This window comes from Bufo bufo, chromosome 6 (genome assembly GCF_905171765.1).
Source record: "Bufo bufo chromosome 6, aBufBuf1.1, whole genome shotgun sequence".
Classification (NCBI taxonomy): domain Eukaryota; kingdom Metazoa; phylum Chordata; class Amphibia; order Anura; family Bufonidae; genus Bufo; species Bufo bufo.
In genome coordinates this window covers 183,196,335-183,213,233 of record NC_053394.1, presented here as the reverse complement: position 1 = coordinate 183,213,233, position 16,899 = coordinate 183,196,335, and the positions used below count along the sequence as shown (strand labels likewise).

The 16,899-nt window shown below is 44.7% G+C and overlaps 1 protein-coding gene across 7 annotated transcripts in view; it reads right to left on the bottom strand.

The window, feature by feature from the left end:
* Positions 1 to 16,899, bottom strand: part of KDM2A (lysine demethylase 2A) — a 103,856-nt gene that overhangs the window by 18,615 nt on the left and 68,342 nt on the right. For all 7 annotated transcript variants that reach the window (XM_040434957.1, XM_040434958.1, XM_040434961.1 and 4 more), the window contains one exon: positions 10,124 to 10,722. In XM_040434957.1, coding sequence (XP_040290891.1) covers positions 10,124 to 10,722 — 599 coding nt within the window. The remainder of the gene's footprint in view (positions 1 to 10,123; positions 10,723 to 16,899) is intronic.

The window sequence follows — 16,899 nt, the reverse complement described above, 5'->3', positions numbered from 1 at the left end:
GAAGGAACTCTCATTCCTTGTAGACAGTGGTGCATCCCGCAGTGTTTTATGCAAGACTGCCGTATCTCTTTCCTGGCTCACTGACATTCAATTACCCTGTCCTGGACTAGAAGGGGTTGTGCAGCATAACCCCGTTACCAAGCCACTCAGTCCCTTCCCCTGGATTTTCCCAGACTAAAACCCCTTGGCTCCACCTTCCAGGAGGTGTCATGTCGCAATATGTTGCCAAACATGCCCCTTCAATCTGTTAGGCTCTGATCTTCAGAAAATCAAAGCCAACATACAGTTCAGAGAGGATGGGACGGTCACCCTCGGTACATACCTGGAAGAAACTTGCCTCCTCATGGCATTAACAACTCTTCAGGTCACCGATTCATATGAGCAAGGGGATTCGCGGCAAATCATTTTGCACCTCCCCAATACCCTCTGAGCCAAAGGACCCCAGGATATCGGACACCTCAATGTCTCACCAGTCACTGTGACCCTGAAGGCCACTACTTAGGTCCTGCCATACAAAGCGCAATATCCACTTTCTGTCTCACAACAGGATGCTATTACACTCCAAGTGCAGGCCCTCCTGCAGAATGGGGCAATCAAAATCACTACCTCTCCCTGTAACTCGCCCCTTTACCGAGCCCGGAAGAGGGAGAAGGGACAACCTCCTATTTACCGCATGGTTCAGGATCTCTGAGCTGTCAATAAGGCCACTGTCCTTGAGACACCTATTGCCCCCAACCCGCACACGCTCCTTGCCGGCATCCCACCTACCGCCACTACTTTCACAGTCATTGATCTGGCCAATGCATTCTTTTCTGTTCCCTTACACGAGGACTTAATTCCTTTTTGCTTTCACTCATGCTGGCTAACAGTACACCTGGACTGTTATGCCTCAAAGGGCCCAAAACAGCCCTTCCTGCTTCAGCAAGGTAATGTCCTCTGTTCTGCAACCCTGGCAGTCTGACCACCCGTAAGTGGAACTCCTGCAATGTGTGGATGACCTACTCCTCTGTGCAGTTTCTCTGCAAGTCTGCCTATCCATGTCTGTTTCACTTCTCCAGTTCCTGGCTTCTGCTGGCTGTCAAGTCTCACAAGCCAAATTGCAGCTGTCTCTCCCCAAAGTTGTCATCCTAGGTCATTGTATCTCTCAAGGTAGCAAGCACCTCACTGATGCCAGGGAACAGGCCATCTCTGACATCCAACTCCCGGACACCCCTCATCAGCTGCAAACCTTTCTGGGACTCATCTCCTACTGCAGACCCTGGATCCCTGATGCTTCAGTCCTAATGCAGCCCATATATGACTGTATACCCCACAATGCAGGCCGCCATTGCATCTGCCTCTGCTCTTGGCATCCCCAACTACAACCTTCCTTTCCGACTGTATATCATGGAACGTCAGGGCCACGCGACTGGAGTCCTTACTCAAACTCATGGTGGCCGCAATAGACCACTGGGTTACTATTTTAAGCAACTTGACCATGTAGCCAGAGCCGCCCCTTCCTGTGTCAGAGCCGTCCACGCTGCCAGCTCACTTACTTCTGGACGTCACATCTGACGTTGTGCTTGGTCACCCCCTCACTATTCTGGCTCTCCATGACATTTCTGCCATCCCCCAGCAGACTCAACCTAAACACCTCACTGCACAGTGCCACCTCCGGTTCCAGTGTAGTCTGCTCCTGCCAAATAATGTCACCAGAGATGCCACATCCTCAACCCTGCTGCACTCCTTCCTCTTCCAAGGGGGGGGGAGAGAGAATACTGGAGATTCTGAAGATTTTATTGATCTACATGCTTAAGAGGATCTTCAGGAATAAGATGAACTATGGGTCTCAACCGACTCTCTTTACAAGGAACAAGGTATATCCCCGAAACACGTTGTACCGCTTGCTCAATAAAAGAACCCCGTATTCTAATTGCATCACAATGATGGAAGCTGAAGTAGGGATTGCATCATTGTGATGCAATCATACAGGCATGGCGGTCACTCGTGAGCATGAGGTGCTGTGTGCAAGACAATTGCGCCCAGACCAGTCAACACAGGAGGCTGAACTCATTGCCCTCACTGAAGCCTGCCTCATGGCAAAAGACTCTACCGCCAATATCTACACAGACTCTAGATATGCCTTTGGAGTGGTTCATGACTTTGGAGTAATATGGAAAGCCCGGGATTACATCACAGCCGCAGGAACCCCAACCAAGAATGCTTCAGCAGTAGTGGCTCTAATGGTAGCAGTACTCCTGCCGAACCAAGTGGCAGTGATCAAGGTAAAGGCCCATACTCGAGCTGACACCTCTGAGGCCAGAGGAAACGGCCTAGCTGACCAAGCAGCCAAGAAAGCAGCAGTGGAAGAGAAAAGAGTCAAGTCAGACTAGATTATGGTAGCACAGGAAGACCTGGAACAGAAAGTCACATGGAACCTACTGAAACAAATGCAGAAACAGGCCACTCCCATGGAAAAGGAAACCTGGTTGAAAGAGTCAGCCCTCAAAGAAGAATCTGGACTCTGGAAACACGGAAACAGTGTGCCTACCCAGAGCCATCTATCCCTTGATAGCCTCGGTGGCCCAGGGGCCCACCCACCAATCCAAAACCATCATGAAAGAACTAATTGACAAAATATGGGTGGCCCCAGGAATCACACCGGTCCTGGTAAGACATACCCAGTCTTGCCTCATTTGTGCCGAGTGCAAACCAGGCAGGACTGAACCCACGCCCCCAAAGTGCCTTTCCAGAGCTATGTACCCATTCCAAAGGATCCAAATCGACCACATCCAGATGCCAATGTGCCAAGGGTTTCAATATGTGCTAGTAGTAATAGACTTGTTCTCTGTGTTGACAGAAGCCTACCCTGTCCGAAACGAGACAGCAACCACCACTGTTAAGAAACTAATGCAGGAAACTGTTTGTAGGTTCGGGGTACCTGAGGTCATCAAGAGTGATCAGGGCACAGCATTCACTGCTAGTCTAACCCAAGAGGTCTGGAAGATGGTAGGGTCACACCTAGCGTTTCACACCCCTTACCGACCCCAAAGCAGCTTCAAAGTTGAAAGACTGAACGGGGTGTTGAAATCAGAAATGCTGAAGATAACCAGAGAGACAGGGCTTAATTGGGTTTAGTGCTTGTCTATAACACTCTTTTCAGTTAGGCACACACCAAGGCACCCACACAAACTGACCCCATACGAGATCCTATTTGGGACAGGGCCAAGAATGGGACAGTAATTTCCGTAGCAGCTACAAATGCATTATGAATCTGTTGCAAAATATGTGATAGCATTTAGCAAACAATTGCCTAACATACATGCACAAGTTCTCTCTTCCATTCCAGATCCAGACTCCCTAGAAGGAAGCCACACTTTGAAACCTGGAGAGTGGGTGGTAGTCGAGAAACACGCCAGAAGCACCCTAGAACCACGATACGAGGGACCCTACCAAGTGGTGTTGACTACCCCAACTTCCATGAAACTCGAAGGGAGACCCACGCCTCACATTGTAAAAGAATAAAGGCCGTCCTGACGACGGAACAATGAGCCATGAGGAAGAACAAAAGGAACGCCATTCAACACGGTTCCCCCTCCCAGCTATGATGCCGTGCAGAGATATACAAGATGAATCCCGGGGTACTACCATAAGCCCTGAAACCGGGAGCTTAATTATTAAAGATAAGTTGTCGCCACTGCAGGTGAAGAGGATGCGAAGGGTATGCCCAGTGGATTCGCCAGGCTTTAGGGATAGCCTACAATAAAGTTTCCAGGCGGGGGCTGTTATGGACTATTGAAACAGTATGGATACTTGCTTGTTTTATACATTTCCGTCACACTGCTCAGACACCGCTTAGTAGAAATGTCCTGCTTCCTGGATGTACCACCAGGCACGCACACAGCTTTCCCACCATCTTGAAGACGGGAGCTGGGAAGGAGCGCATTCCAAAGTCCTAGGTACATGTCAGTGAGAGGGGGCTGCGGAGCTGCACTTCTAGCTGATTTCTTAAGTCAGCCTGATGGAAAGGAAGTGTAAGATTAACCCATTGAATGCTTGCTATCGTATCTCAGTAACCAATGAAAATGCACCACATTTAGTAACCTCCCACAGGGAGGGTATATGCTCTGTGAACACTTACAATAAACTAGAGATTTACTTTGACTCCAATGGGTGTGTCAGAGTTAGATTTCTATGTGCACGTTAAGACAATTTTCTACTAATTTGGAGCAGTACATCAACCTACCTGGTACCATGACCAGATCCAATACATGATCAATGAGGGTATGAGTTCTGAAACCTCCATCTATCAGTAAAATAAGAAAAGCACTCTCTCCTCGCTGAATGGGACGAAAATTGAGACAGGCCTACAGAATTCCTATTAAGTTTGTCATGCAGAGAAAGCACAATATGTAAACACTTTTCTGCCCTTCTTCTAGTGATCAGTAGGGGTCTTAGCACTTAGACCATGTTTCCTATGACCTATCAAAACTTTTTCAAAACTCAATGACCATTTAAGTGGACCAATTATACTCTGGCTGGTCCCCGTACGTGACACGGCTTCACAGCCACTGCGTAAGTGTAATGTCATATTGCTTGAACTTTCATCTGGCATCAATATACAACCACATTAGCCCCTTACAAGACATAGTCATTCATTGTGCTATCTCTAGACACTGAATCTGACATCTGAGTCATGCAAAGTGATTTTACTCCTATTGCTAAAATCTGTTTCTCACATGGCAATGCTGTCCTTGCTAATTTTGACTTCCATATTACCTCCTTTTAAGAAAGGTTGCTTTTTGTGCAGCACTGAACCATTACTGAACTGACCCATTAACTCTACATTGCAGGCTCTAAACAATGCCATCATTAAAGGGTTTATCCAATTTCTCAAACAGCCCACCATGTGTCGGGCCCCTCACAGGTAATATACTTACCCCCGCGCCGCTCCTCGTCCCGTTCACCCGCGATGCTAGGGAGGCTCATCCCCATCTGCCATTGGCTGCCCCCCCCCCACCCCCCATACAGGATTTTTTCATGCAATTGGACAGCACTACAGCGGGGAGAAGGAACGCCCAAGAGAGAGGCTGATGTCACCTGCTCATTGCTCCGATAGTAGTAATTAGCATACGGAGCAGGAGACAGTAATGGGGAGTACAGCGGACGAACGGAGCGGCGCCCAGGAATAATAGTAAGTGCAGGGAGATCCCTGGGCACCGCTCTATGTAGCCTGCTCATGAAAGGTAGTCTTTAACTTTTAATACAGGAGGCAGGTGCCGGCACCCTGCCTATGACAGGGAGCTGCGATCAGCACCTGAGGGGTTAATTGCCGCTGATCTGCTGCCAGTGCCCGCTTCCTGTATTAAAGGTTAATTATCATTGGTGGTGAAGTGCTTCAATCCCCCATTCTACATGACAAACAATCCAGGCTTATAGCCACTGCTTGAGTGCATATTTTTAATACTCATTCTGTTTGCTAGACACTCCTTTGCATGAAGGTTAGCTCCCTCTAGAGAGTCTCTGGTGGCATGCAGACTCATTTCTTTTTCAGAAACTTTGCATTAGTTTCTTTCTTAGATGCACGTACCCTTAGCCTACGAATTACACCTTGTTTAAATGCCCCCTCCTTATTTCTTTATCTATTTCTTACAGCCAGCATTTTTATACTCTCAAGAAAGAGGGGCTTAGACACCCAATCCTAAGGTGCCTCCTTCACAGCTGGAGGAAAGTGCTTTCTTTTCACTGTGAAAATTCACTATGCCATGTCCCGATACATCCAGGCTCCTTGGTTTTCTATATAGTTATAGCAGGCTTTGTTCAGCTATAGAACAAAAAAATGGCGCACCATAGGGTAATAACATCTTGAATAGAAAATAAATAATCTCTCCAAAAATGGAGGCTCACCTTGTAGAGTTGTGCTAGAAATAGGCACAACTCTAGTGTAGGCACATGTAGGGTTAGTAGAAGCCCCTTATGGCGGATGGTGTGCAGCCCGGGATGCAAATACTTCTGATCAGTGATGCCTGGAATCCTTCAGAAAGCCGGAAATTCAGTGAGGTAGAGATGTCCCACGGCGCAAAAACCACCTGGTGGTTGAATTAGAACACGGGGTTCTTTTATTGAGCAATCGGTACAACGCGTTTCGGGGATATACCGAATGCAAGTCATTTGTACCTGAAGGGGTATATCCCCAAAACGCGTTGTACCGCTTGCTCAATAAAAGAACCCCGTATTCTAATTCAACCACCGGGTGTTTTTTGCGCCATGGGACATCTCTACCTCATTGGTTTTCTATATGACCTGATGACTGGTCCAATCCTCGACAAAAGGTTGTAGTCACACATTGCGATTCCTTGGTTTGGGATGGTTCAGTCATTCCACACATGGACATTATCCTAGGAAAGACCCCCTCCTGTTCTCCTCAACGTGACAGGCTTCATCTTCTCTAAACGTTCCAGTCTTTTCTTTGCTAACCCCACATTTTTCCAGGCGTGCAAGCCTATCCAGTCTGATTAGGCCGCATGCAGCTTGCCATTCTGGTGCTCTTATTGGAGTTATACATTACAGCTTTATCTACAGCCCATATGTCAGTAATAATTCACACTTGGTGGCAGATTATCTCAGCGAGCCACACCGATTCCAGGTGAGGGTCCTCTTCATCCCCTGGATCCCCAGTGGACACAAATCTTTCCATTGGTTAAATTAATCTATATTTACATCTCTCCTCTGCCTCTTGCCCTCAGTTTTTAGACAGTTTTTGAGAGAGAATATTTCTGGCCCAAGACCAAGGAAAACTATTTTCTGGCAACCAACATTGATTTTACCTGCCTGAGATCTAGGGGGTTTTGCAAGAGGACTATCACTTCCTTGTTGTAGGCCAGAAATCCTTTTACCACAAGATCTATATTGTGTTTGCACAATGTAGGAAAATGTGCCGACCTATGCACAGTCCCGTGGTTCCGGCCACTAGAGAAGACTTTTTCCTATATTGTGCAAGCACGGTCGCTGCTGCTGGACTGCAGGGTGGTCGTTCCCATGAAAACAAGCAGTGTATAATGTGATAGAAAAATGCCAGCAAAGGAGGCAATATGTATAATAATTTTTTTTGCCTAGAGTACCTAAAACACTGCAAATTATTATTTTACATGTCAGCACTTTCCTTCCCCTCTTCTCTGCATCACTGCATCCTAGAAGGATGTTTTCATGGCTTACTTTCTGTTTTCATCAGATTCCTGCTGGGTTTGCTAACCAAGCCCAATATGCTTTGCTCTGTATTGTTTTTCAGTGCTTGCTACACCTAACATGAAGAAGGGAGCTGTGGGGGGCGTTACTACTGCAGAGGGAACAGTGTGGAAGGAGGAAAAAGCTCTAAAACATTACGCAGCAAAGATAATGGGTTGCATCACAAGGGGCATAGATGCCCGTGATGAGAACATAGTCCTGACACTTTACAAATCACCAGTCAGACCACACATGGGGTACTGTGTACAATTCTGGGCTTCTGTGAACAAGGCAGACATAGCAGAGCTGGAGAGGGTGCAGAGGAGGGCAATTAAAGTAATAACTGAAATGGGTGGACTACAATACCCTGAGAGATTATCCAAATTAGGGTTATTCACTTTAGAAAAAAAAAGACGACTGAGGGGAGATGTAATAACTATGTATAAATATATAAGGGGTCAGTACAGAGATCTCTCCCGTCATCTATTTATCCCCAGGACTGACTGACGAGGGGACATCCTCTGCGTCTGTAGGAAAGAAGGTTTGTACACATAGAAAAGGATTCTTTATGGTAACAGCAGTGAGACTATGGAACCCTCTGCCTGAGGAGGTGGTGATGGTGAGTTCACTAAAAGAGTTCAAGAGGGGCCTGGATGTACCGGTATTTCTGAAGCCTAATATTACAGGTTATAGTTACTATGATTTCTGGAGAAGGGTCATTTATCCAGAGAGTTATTATTCTGATTACATGATACGAGTTGGGAAGGAATTTTTTCTCCTAAAATGAGGAAAATTAGCTTCTACTGCAAAGTTGTTTTTTTTTTGCCTTCCTCTGGATCAAACTGCAGCATAACAGGCTGAACTGGATGGACAGATGTCTTTTTTCAGCCTTATAAACTATGTGGGTCATTTATTAATCAGAAATGCACCTAAATTAGGCGTATTTCAGGTGCAGATGGCGGCACAATGGTTAGGTGCACTGTTATCTGCTACTTTTCCACGCTCATGCCAGGTCTAAATAAATGGGTGTGGCGTGGGCTGGGAAGGGGATGGCAGGCCAGTCTCATTTACCATTTTCTATGTCTGCTTTAGACTTAGAAAAAGGTCTAAATGTAAGACAGCTAGAAAGCGGTCTTACATTTAGAACATGCGCTGGAGTTATGGAGAGGCCTGCACCTCTTCATAACTTTGGCAGATCCACTGCCCCTATGTTACCATCAAACTCAAATAACACAAATCCAACCATAAAGGCTGTTTCACTTTCAAGACCAAATACAGTCCAAGCGGACTACCACAGTAAACAAAACCAAAGCAATAAAAAGGGCAGTAGTAAAATATAACTTTTAATGTTATACCTTAAAATTCAAAGGCCCACAATTCTATTCATAGACACCACCCCTTACGGGACCAGTACCACAAACAATTCCCTACCATGAAAGTGTGCTTATGCCTAAAATGGATACACCAGCATTAATAAAGGTATACACTTCTTACCAGAGAAAATGTACAGTTAGGGCCTTGATTGAAGGCTATGATGCCACATGCAATATGGGATGCCATGTATCACTAATGGCTTTGATCCCATGTAACAGTCCCCCCATCTTGTAAGGGGCAATATATCCGGAGGTGCGACTATACATTCTCCAGGACGGCTACATCAGGGACTAACCAGCCCATATAGATGTAGCACTAGCCCCGTGTCCCCTGATTAATCTGGGGCTATATAAATCGATGAAACGCGTAGGGGCACATCTATTTATCTGAGCACTTATGTTTAGGTTTCCTAGCACTCTTAACTATCAGTGGTAGGGCTCTACCCTTCTGACCTTTCTGCAACATCATACACACACGTACCAGATGGTAAGAAATCTGTGTGGCCACAGATTGTGGAATACAGCAGAATCCCCATTTTTCTGTGGGGATGGGATCAACCTGATTGGGTGTGAGATTCAAGCAATGCCCTACCTGTACACGTTCTCTGGTAAGAAGTGTATACCTTTATGAATGCTGGTTTATCCTTTTTAGGCATAAGCACACTTTCATGGTAGGGAATGGTTTGTGGTACTGGTCCCATAAGGGGTGGTGTCTATGAATAGAATTGTGGGCCTTTGAATGTTAAGGTATAACATTAAAAGTTACATTTGACTATTGCCCTTTTTATTGCTTTCCCTATGTTACTATGTATGCTGGATTTGGTTAGGAAATTCACCAGAAAAACTGTAAAACATTTTGGGACTAGAGAAAACCATTTGAAGGCCCTTTTGCATGTGCCAGGAATCTGTTCGACAACTGGGAAGGAATGTTTTTAAGTGCACTTTTTCCTGATCATTGCCCTGTGTAAATATAAACTACTCAATGAGCATGAAAACACTCATTTTGTCAGGTGATCACATGGATGTGGCACATAAAAATCATTTGCAAACAGGCATATACTGATGGAAAACCATTTCTGCATGTAAAAACAATGCTCATCACTGCTAATGACCAGGGAATAATTGGGAAATAATGTTTTTTCCCCCATAGTTGTCTGTCAATTGGCCCACAGCTTTTGTTTTCATAGAAAGCAAGATAAATCTATAATGATCCATTCTGTAATGATCCAGAGAGATCCTAGATTGTGAGATACATTACAGGTAGGTCTGTGGGATTAGAGAAACACAGCTACTTTCCTCTAGGGTCATGTCTGCCTAGGTCAGGGATCAGCAACCTTCAGCATTTTAGCTTCTGTGAAACTACAGTCCTCAACAAGCAAACATGCTCGGCTGTTCTTCTAACTCCCACAGAAGTGAATGAAGCATTCTGGGAGTTGTAGTTTCTGAACAGCTGGAGTGCCTGAGGTTGTTGATGCCTGGACTAGGTGATCTGTTTGATATTGGGCACAACAAACTTTTTAATGGGTGACCACAAGTGCAACACTCACCATTTGTACCAGGCCTTGCAGACTCTCATACAAACACACAGCTCTTTTCGCGTTAGGTACTGGAAGACAGACAACCACACATCCTTTTGCATGGACAGATCATCTTTTCGCTGCCCAGCTATCAGTCCATTCTCAGCTTCATCTTCATCATCATCGTCATCATCATCATCATAGTCATCCTCATCATCCTCCTCATCTTCATCCTCATTTGGTGGCTGGGGAGGAGGCGGGCGAAGAGAATGGCGGGGATATGGTGTAATGGCTTGCAGTTTGGGGACAATAGAAGAGGAACTGAGCTCTTTTGGGGGTCTCTGGAGGGTAACCGTGAGGTAGGAGCCCCGATGCCAAATACGATCAGCCTCTGACTGTCCGCTGGGATGGTTTTCTTTTTCTCGGGTTAGTTGACGTCTCTTGGCTCTTTCTTCTCTGCTGGCATGGGTTGCCTGTGGTGTGGTTGCTGGCGGTGTTGGGGGACCAGAAGTTGGGGAAGGAGGCAGAAGTAGAAGTGGCGGTGATGGGGGACTCTGCCCCAAAGGAGGCCGTAAAACTTTGGCTGATAAGTGGGGGTCCAGATCACAGTTATCTACAGCTTTTCGTTTCTAAATAAGAGCAGGGAGAAAAAAAGGTTATTTAGAAAGTACACCAGCAATATAAAGACAGTTTGTATAACTATTCAAACCCAATTTGAAATTAGGTTCACAAACATTCAACTGTTTGCAATAAACTTAAAAGGGGTTCTCTCACTTCGGCAAATAGAATTTATTATGTAGAGGAGGTTAATACAAGCAACTTACTAATGTACTGTTATTATCCATATTGCTTCCTTTTCTGGCTGTAAACATTTTTCCATCACATTATATACTGCCCGTTTTCATGGTTACGACCACCCTGCAATCCAGCAGCAGTGGCCGTGCTTACAAACTATAGGAAAAGCACTAGCCTATGTGCACTCCCATGGTCCTGGCCATCAGAGAGGCCTGCGTTTTTTCCTATAGTGTGCAAAAACGACCACTACTGATGGATTGTAGGGTGGTCGTAACCATGGAAACAAGCTGTGTATAATGTGATGGAAAAATGAATCCAGCCAGCAAAGGAAGCAATATGAATGATAACATTACATTAGTAAGTGCCGTGTATTAACTTTCTCTACATGATAAATGCCACTGACTGAAGTGAGACAATCCCTTTAAGAACAATTTAAATAGCACAACACAACTAATAAAACAAATTGCTCCAAATGCAACACAAAATCCAGTTTTAATGACGACTGCAGTCTAAGAATTATTGAACCCCTTTATGCCATGCATATTTGGTACTTAGTAGAAAACACATTTGCTTTTATGACATGCTGAATTGGTAGACCCCAGCTACTGGGAGCGTTCTTAAGGAATCTTAGCTAATTCCTCATCGGCAATGGCATCCAGTTCACTAATAGTTTTGTTTTGTGTGCTGCAACCACCTTCAAATCCCACCAAAAATTGGGGTTCGAGTCAGGTGACTGAGACAGCGACTCCTGAAACCAAGCCTTGGTGGAATTGAGGTATGCTTGAAATCATATTCATTGATGTCCTATTAGAAAGTTCAATGACGCCTACGCTTCAGCTTCTGTACAGAAGGTATGACATTATCGGCTGTAATTTCCTGACACCTGATTGAATCCCTCTTGCCCTTCACATGCTGCAGGTTTACAGAGCCAGAGGAAGCAAGGCAGCTGCAGAGCATCACCAAGCCACCACCATGCATCACTGCACTGCAGGGTCTTAGCCTCTGCATATGCTATGTTCTTCTGCCTCCAGACATACCACTGATTCATAGGTCAGAAAAAGTTCCAGTTTTGTTTCATCACTTCACAGAAGACAATTCCAAAACTTTTGTGGCTTACTTATATGTCAGAGTGTATTGGAGCCCAGTTTCAGGTCATAGTGGGTGCCTACGTGCACTGTGTCCTGTATGCAGTCAGGGCGCAGTGCAGAGCTGGGGAAGAAGACAGGAAAAGAGAGTACAGCCACAGTAGTGTATCCATCACTGCTCCGAGGACATCCTGCATACTAATGACCACTTCCATAATGAAAGCAGTCATTAGCATTTGGACAATAAGATGCACCCACAATTTTGGTGATGGGTTCATCTTATAGTCTGAAATATTGGCTAGATTTGGCTACCATAAAATCTACAGAAAAAAAAGTTTCAATCTGGATTCCTGAACGCCCCTAAAACTCAGAAATTTGAGGCTGATAATCCTCAGGAGGTAGAGTCCATATGGGATCACTCTGGGGGCTGCTTCAGTTGTCCTGGAGTGTCTTCTTGAGGGCCCCTCATTACTGGAGGAGGAAGGAGACGAAAATGGGATCCTTTTCTCCCTCACTGGCTGTATCAGAGGCAATGAGGGAGTATTCCTCCTAAGCGGAGTACAAGTTTTGGGATGACTGGTACATTTAAATTTTTTTATTGGGTATGTAAATGTGTATTTTATTTACTCACAGGGGTGTCTATGTAGTGCTTTTACACGTGAGGGGTTGTAATAAACCCTGCTCCAGTGCCAAAAATTGAGCAACAATACATTAAAAGACGGAAGTCAATGGACCCGCTAAGGTTTGAATTTAAAAACAAAAAACCTGCACTGAAAATAACACACACAATTCCCAACTTGTTCAAGACCCGACTAGAGGGACAGCAATACTGGACTTATTTTTAAACAATAGACCTGATAAAACAACAGATGTGCAAGTTGGGGGACACCTGGGAAATAGTGACCTTAAAGTAATAACCATCCAAATGTCATTCAAAAGAGTGTTTTTTCAGGGTGAAAAAAAAAAAAATACCAAACTTCAAAAAAGAAAAATTTTGCCAACTAGGAGAGGCCATAAGCCTAACTAACTGGGACAAAGTGCTCAAAAATAAAAATACAGCCACAAAATGGGATATTTTTAAAAGCATCCTAAAATCTAATTGTGAGAAGCACATACCCTATGTGAATAAAAGGTTAAGGAACAAAAATAAAAAAAACAATGTGGATAGACAGAGCTGTAAAGAAAGCAATAAATGACAAAAAGAAAGCATTTAAAAATCACTAAAAGAGGAGGGTAGCGAGGAAGCACTAAAAAACTATAAGGAAAAAATAGAATATGTAAAAAAAACAAATATAAGCAGCCAAACTAGAGACTGAAGATCAATTGCAAAAGAGAGCAAAACTAATCCTAAAATGTTCAATTATATAAATGGTAAAAAGTACAAATCTGAAGGTGTTGGCCCTCTACAGAGTAATGAGGGGGGAGTTGCAGTGAGCGATGAGGAGAAAGCAAAGCTATTAAATATTTTTTTCTCCACTGTATTCACTGAGGAAAACAAACTGTCAGATGAAATGCAGAATGTAAAAGTAAATTCCCCCTTAACCGCCTCCGGACCGCCTAACGCAGGATCGCGTTCCGGAGGCGGCAGTCTCAGGCAGAGTCACGCATCTATGCGTCATCTCGCGAGACGCGAGATTTCCTGTGAACGCGCGCATACAGGCGCGCGCGTTCACAGGAACTGCAGGTAAGCGAGTTGATCTACAGCCTGCCAGCGGCGATCGTTCGCTGGCAGGCTGTAGATGCGATTTTTTTTAACCCCTAACAGGTATATTAGATGCTGTTTTGATAACGGCGTCTAATATACCTGCTACCTGGTCCTCTGGTGGTCCCTTTTGCTTGGATCGACCACCAGAGGACACAGGCAGCTCTGTAATAAGTAGCACCAAACTACACTACACCCCCCCTGTCACTTATTAACCCCTGATCACCCCATATAGACTCCCTGATCACCCCCCTGTAAGGCTCCATTCAGACATCCGTATGTGTTTTACGGATCCACGGATTGGATCCGCAAAACACATACGGACGTCTGAATGGAGCCTTACAGGGGGGTGATCACCCCATATAGAATCCCTGATCACCCCCCTGTCATTGATCACCCCCTTGTAAGGCTGGCTCCATTCAGAGGTCCGTATGTGTTTTGCGGATCCATGGATCGGAGCCGCAAAACAGATACAGACATCTGAATGGAGCCTTACAGGGGGGTGATCACCCCATATAGACTCCCTGATCACCCCCCTGTCATTGATCACCCCCCTGTAAGGCTCCATTCAGATGTCTGTATGCGTTTTGCGGCTCCGATCCATGGATCCGCAAAACACATACGGACCTCTGAATGGAGCCAGCCTTACAAGGGGGTGATCAATGACAGGGGGGTGATCACCCAATATAGACTCCCTGTTTACCCGCCTGTCATTGATCACCCCCCTGTAAGGCTCCATTCAGACGTCCGTATGTGTTTTACGGATCCATGGATCGGATCCGCAAAACACATACGGACGTCTGAATGGAGCCTTACAGGGGGGGGGGGGGGGGTGATCAATGACGGGGGGGTGATCACCCCATATAGACTCCCTGATCACCCCCCCGTAAGGCCCCCAGTTAGTGGAAATTGATTTTTATTTTTTTTGTTTTTTCTTACAAAGTCTCATATTCCACTAACTTGTGACAAAAAATAAAATCTCACATGAACTCACCATACCCCTCACGGAATCCAAATGCGTAAAATTTTTTAGACATTTATATTCCAGACTTCTTCTCATGCTTTAGGGCCCCTAAAATGCCAGGGCAGTATAAATACCCCACATGTGACCCCATTTCGGAAAAAAGACACCCCAAGGTATTCCGTGAGGGGCATGGCGAGTTCCTAGAATTTTTTATTTTTTGTCACAAGTTAGCGGAAAATTATGATTATTTTCTTTTTCTTACAAAGTCTCATATTCCACTAACTTGTGACAAAAAAATAAAAACTTCCATGAACTCACTATGCCCATCACGAAATACCTTGGGGTGTCTTCTTTCCAAAATGGGGTCACTTGTGGGGTAGTTATACTGCCCTGGCATTTTAGGGGCCCTAATGTGTGAGAAGTAGTTTGAAATCAAAATGTGTAAAAAATGCCCTGTGAAATCCTAAAGGTGCTCTTTGGAATGTGGACCCATTTGCCCACCTAGGCTGCAAAAAAAGTTTCACACATCTGGTATCGCCGTACTCAGAAGAAGTAGGGCAATGTGTTTTGGGGTGTCTTTATACATATACCCATGCTGGGTGAGAGAAAAGAGACTGAAGATCAATTGCAAAAGACAACTTTTCCCATTTTTTTTATACAAAGTTGGCATTTGACCGAGACATTTATCTCACCCAGCATGGGTATATGTAAAATGACACCCCAAAAAACATTGCCCAACTTCTCCTGAGTACGGCAATACCACATGTGTGACACTTTTTTGCAGCCTAGGTGGGCAAAGGGGCCCACATTCCAAAGAGCACCTTTCGGATTTCACCGGCCATTTTTTACACATTTTGATTTCAAACTACTTCGCACGCATTTGGGCCCCTAAAATGCCAGGGCAGTATAACTACCCCACAAGTGACCCCATTTTGGAAAGAAGACACCCCAAGGTATTTCGTGATGGGCATAGTGAGTTCATGGAAGTTTTTATTTTTTGTCACAAGTTAGTGGAATATGAGACTTTGTAAGGAAAAAAAAAAAATCATCATTTTCCGCTAACTTGTGACAAAAAATAAAAAGTTCTATGAACTCACTATGCCCATCAGCGAATACCTTAGGGTGTCTACTTTCCGAAATGGGGTCATTTGTGGGGTGTTTGTACTGTCTGGGCATTGTAGAACCTCAGGAAACATGACAGGTGCTCAGAAAGTCAAAGCTGCTTCAAAAAGCGGAAATTCACATTTTTGTACCATAGTTTGTAAACGCTATAACTTTTACCCAAACCATTTTTTTTTTACCCAAACCTTTTTTTTTTTTATCAAAGACATGTAGAACAATAGATTTAGAGAAAAATTTATATATGGATGTCGTTTTTTTCGCAAAATTTTACAGCTGAAAGTGAAAAATTTAATTTTTTTTGCAAAAAAAATCGTTAAATTTCGATTAATAACAAAAAAAGTAAAAATGTCAGCAGCAATGAAATACCACCAAATGAAAGCTCTATTAGTGAGAAGAAAAGGAGGTAAAATTAATTTGGGTGGTAAGTTGCATGAGCAATAAACTGTGAAAGTAGTGTAGTGCAGAATTGTAAAAAGTGGCCTGGTCATTAAGGGTGTTTAAGCTAGGGGAGCCGAGGTGGTTAAAAGTGCCCTGTCTGACCCAGGAAGATGTACAGTGGCGTCTTAAAAGGATTAAAATAGACAAATCACCAGGACCCGATGGCATACACCCCCGTATCCTTAACTAATGTCATAGCCACACCCTTATTTCTGATATTTAAGGACTCTATACTGACGGAGTGTTCCATAGGATTTGCGCATAGCAAATGTAGTGCCAATATTAAAAAAAAAAAAAAAAAAAAAGGGTCCAAAAACAGAGCCCAGAAACTATAGGCAGGTAAGTTTAACATCTTTAAAAATCAATGAATGTGGGGGGGCGTGGCTAACTGCCGGCATGACCGCACGCACTTGAGAGCGGCTCCGGTCCCTGGTATCAATCCTGACTAATCCTGCCAAGCTGCATTCCTCAGACTCAGAGTGGCAAGTGCAGAGGAGACGGAGGAAACCCAGGAACCAAGATATGGGTCCCAGCAAGGCGCAGACCGCGGCCGACAAACTTAAAGAATATGCCCGCCAAGAAAACCAACATGGCGCCGCGGCTCCCGCCACTCCACGTGCAGCGGTGACGCGCGGACAGGCCGCGCAGCAGATAGAAACTGATGAGGCTGGAGAACCGGAGATAACGCTGAAAGCGGTCT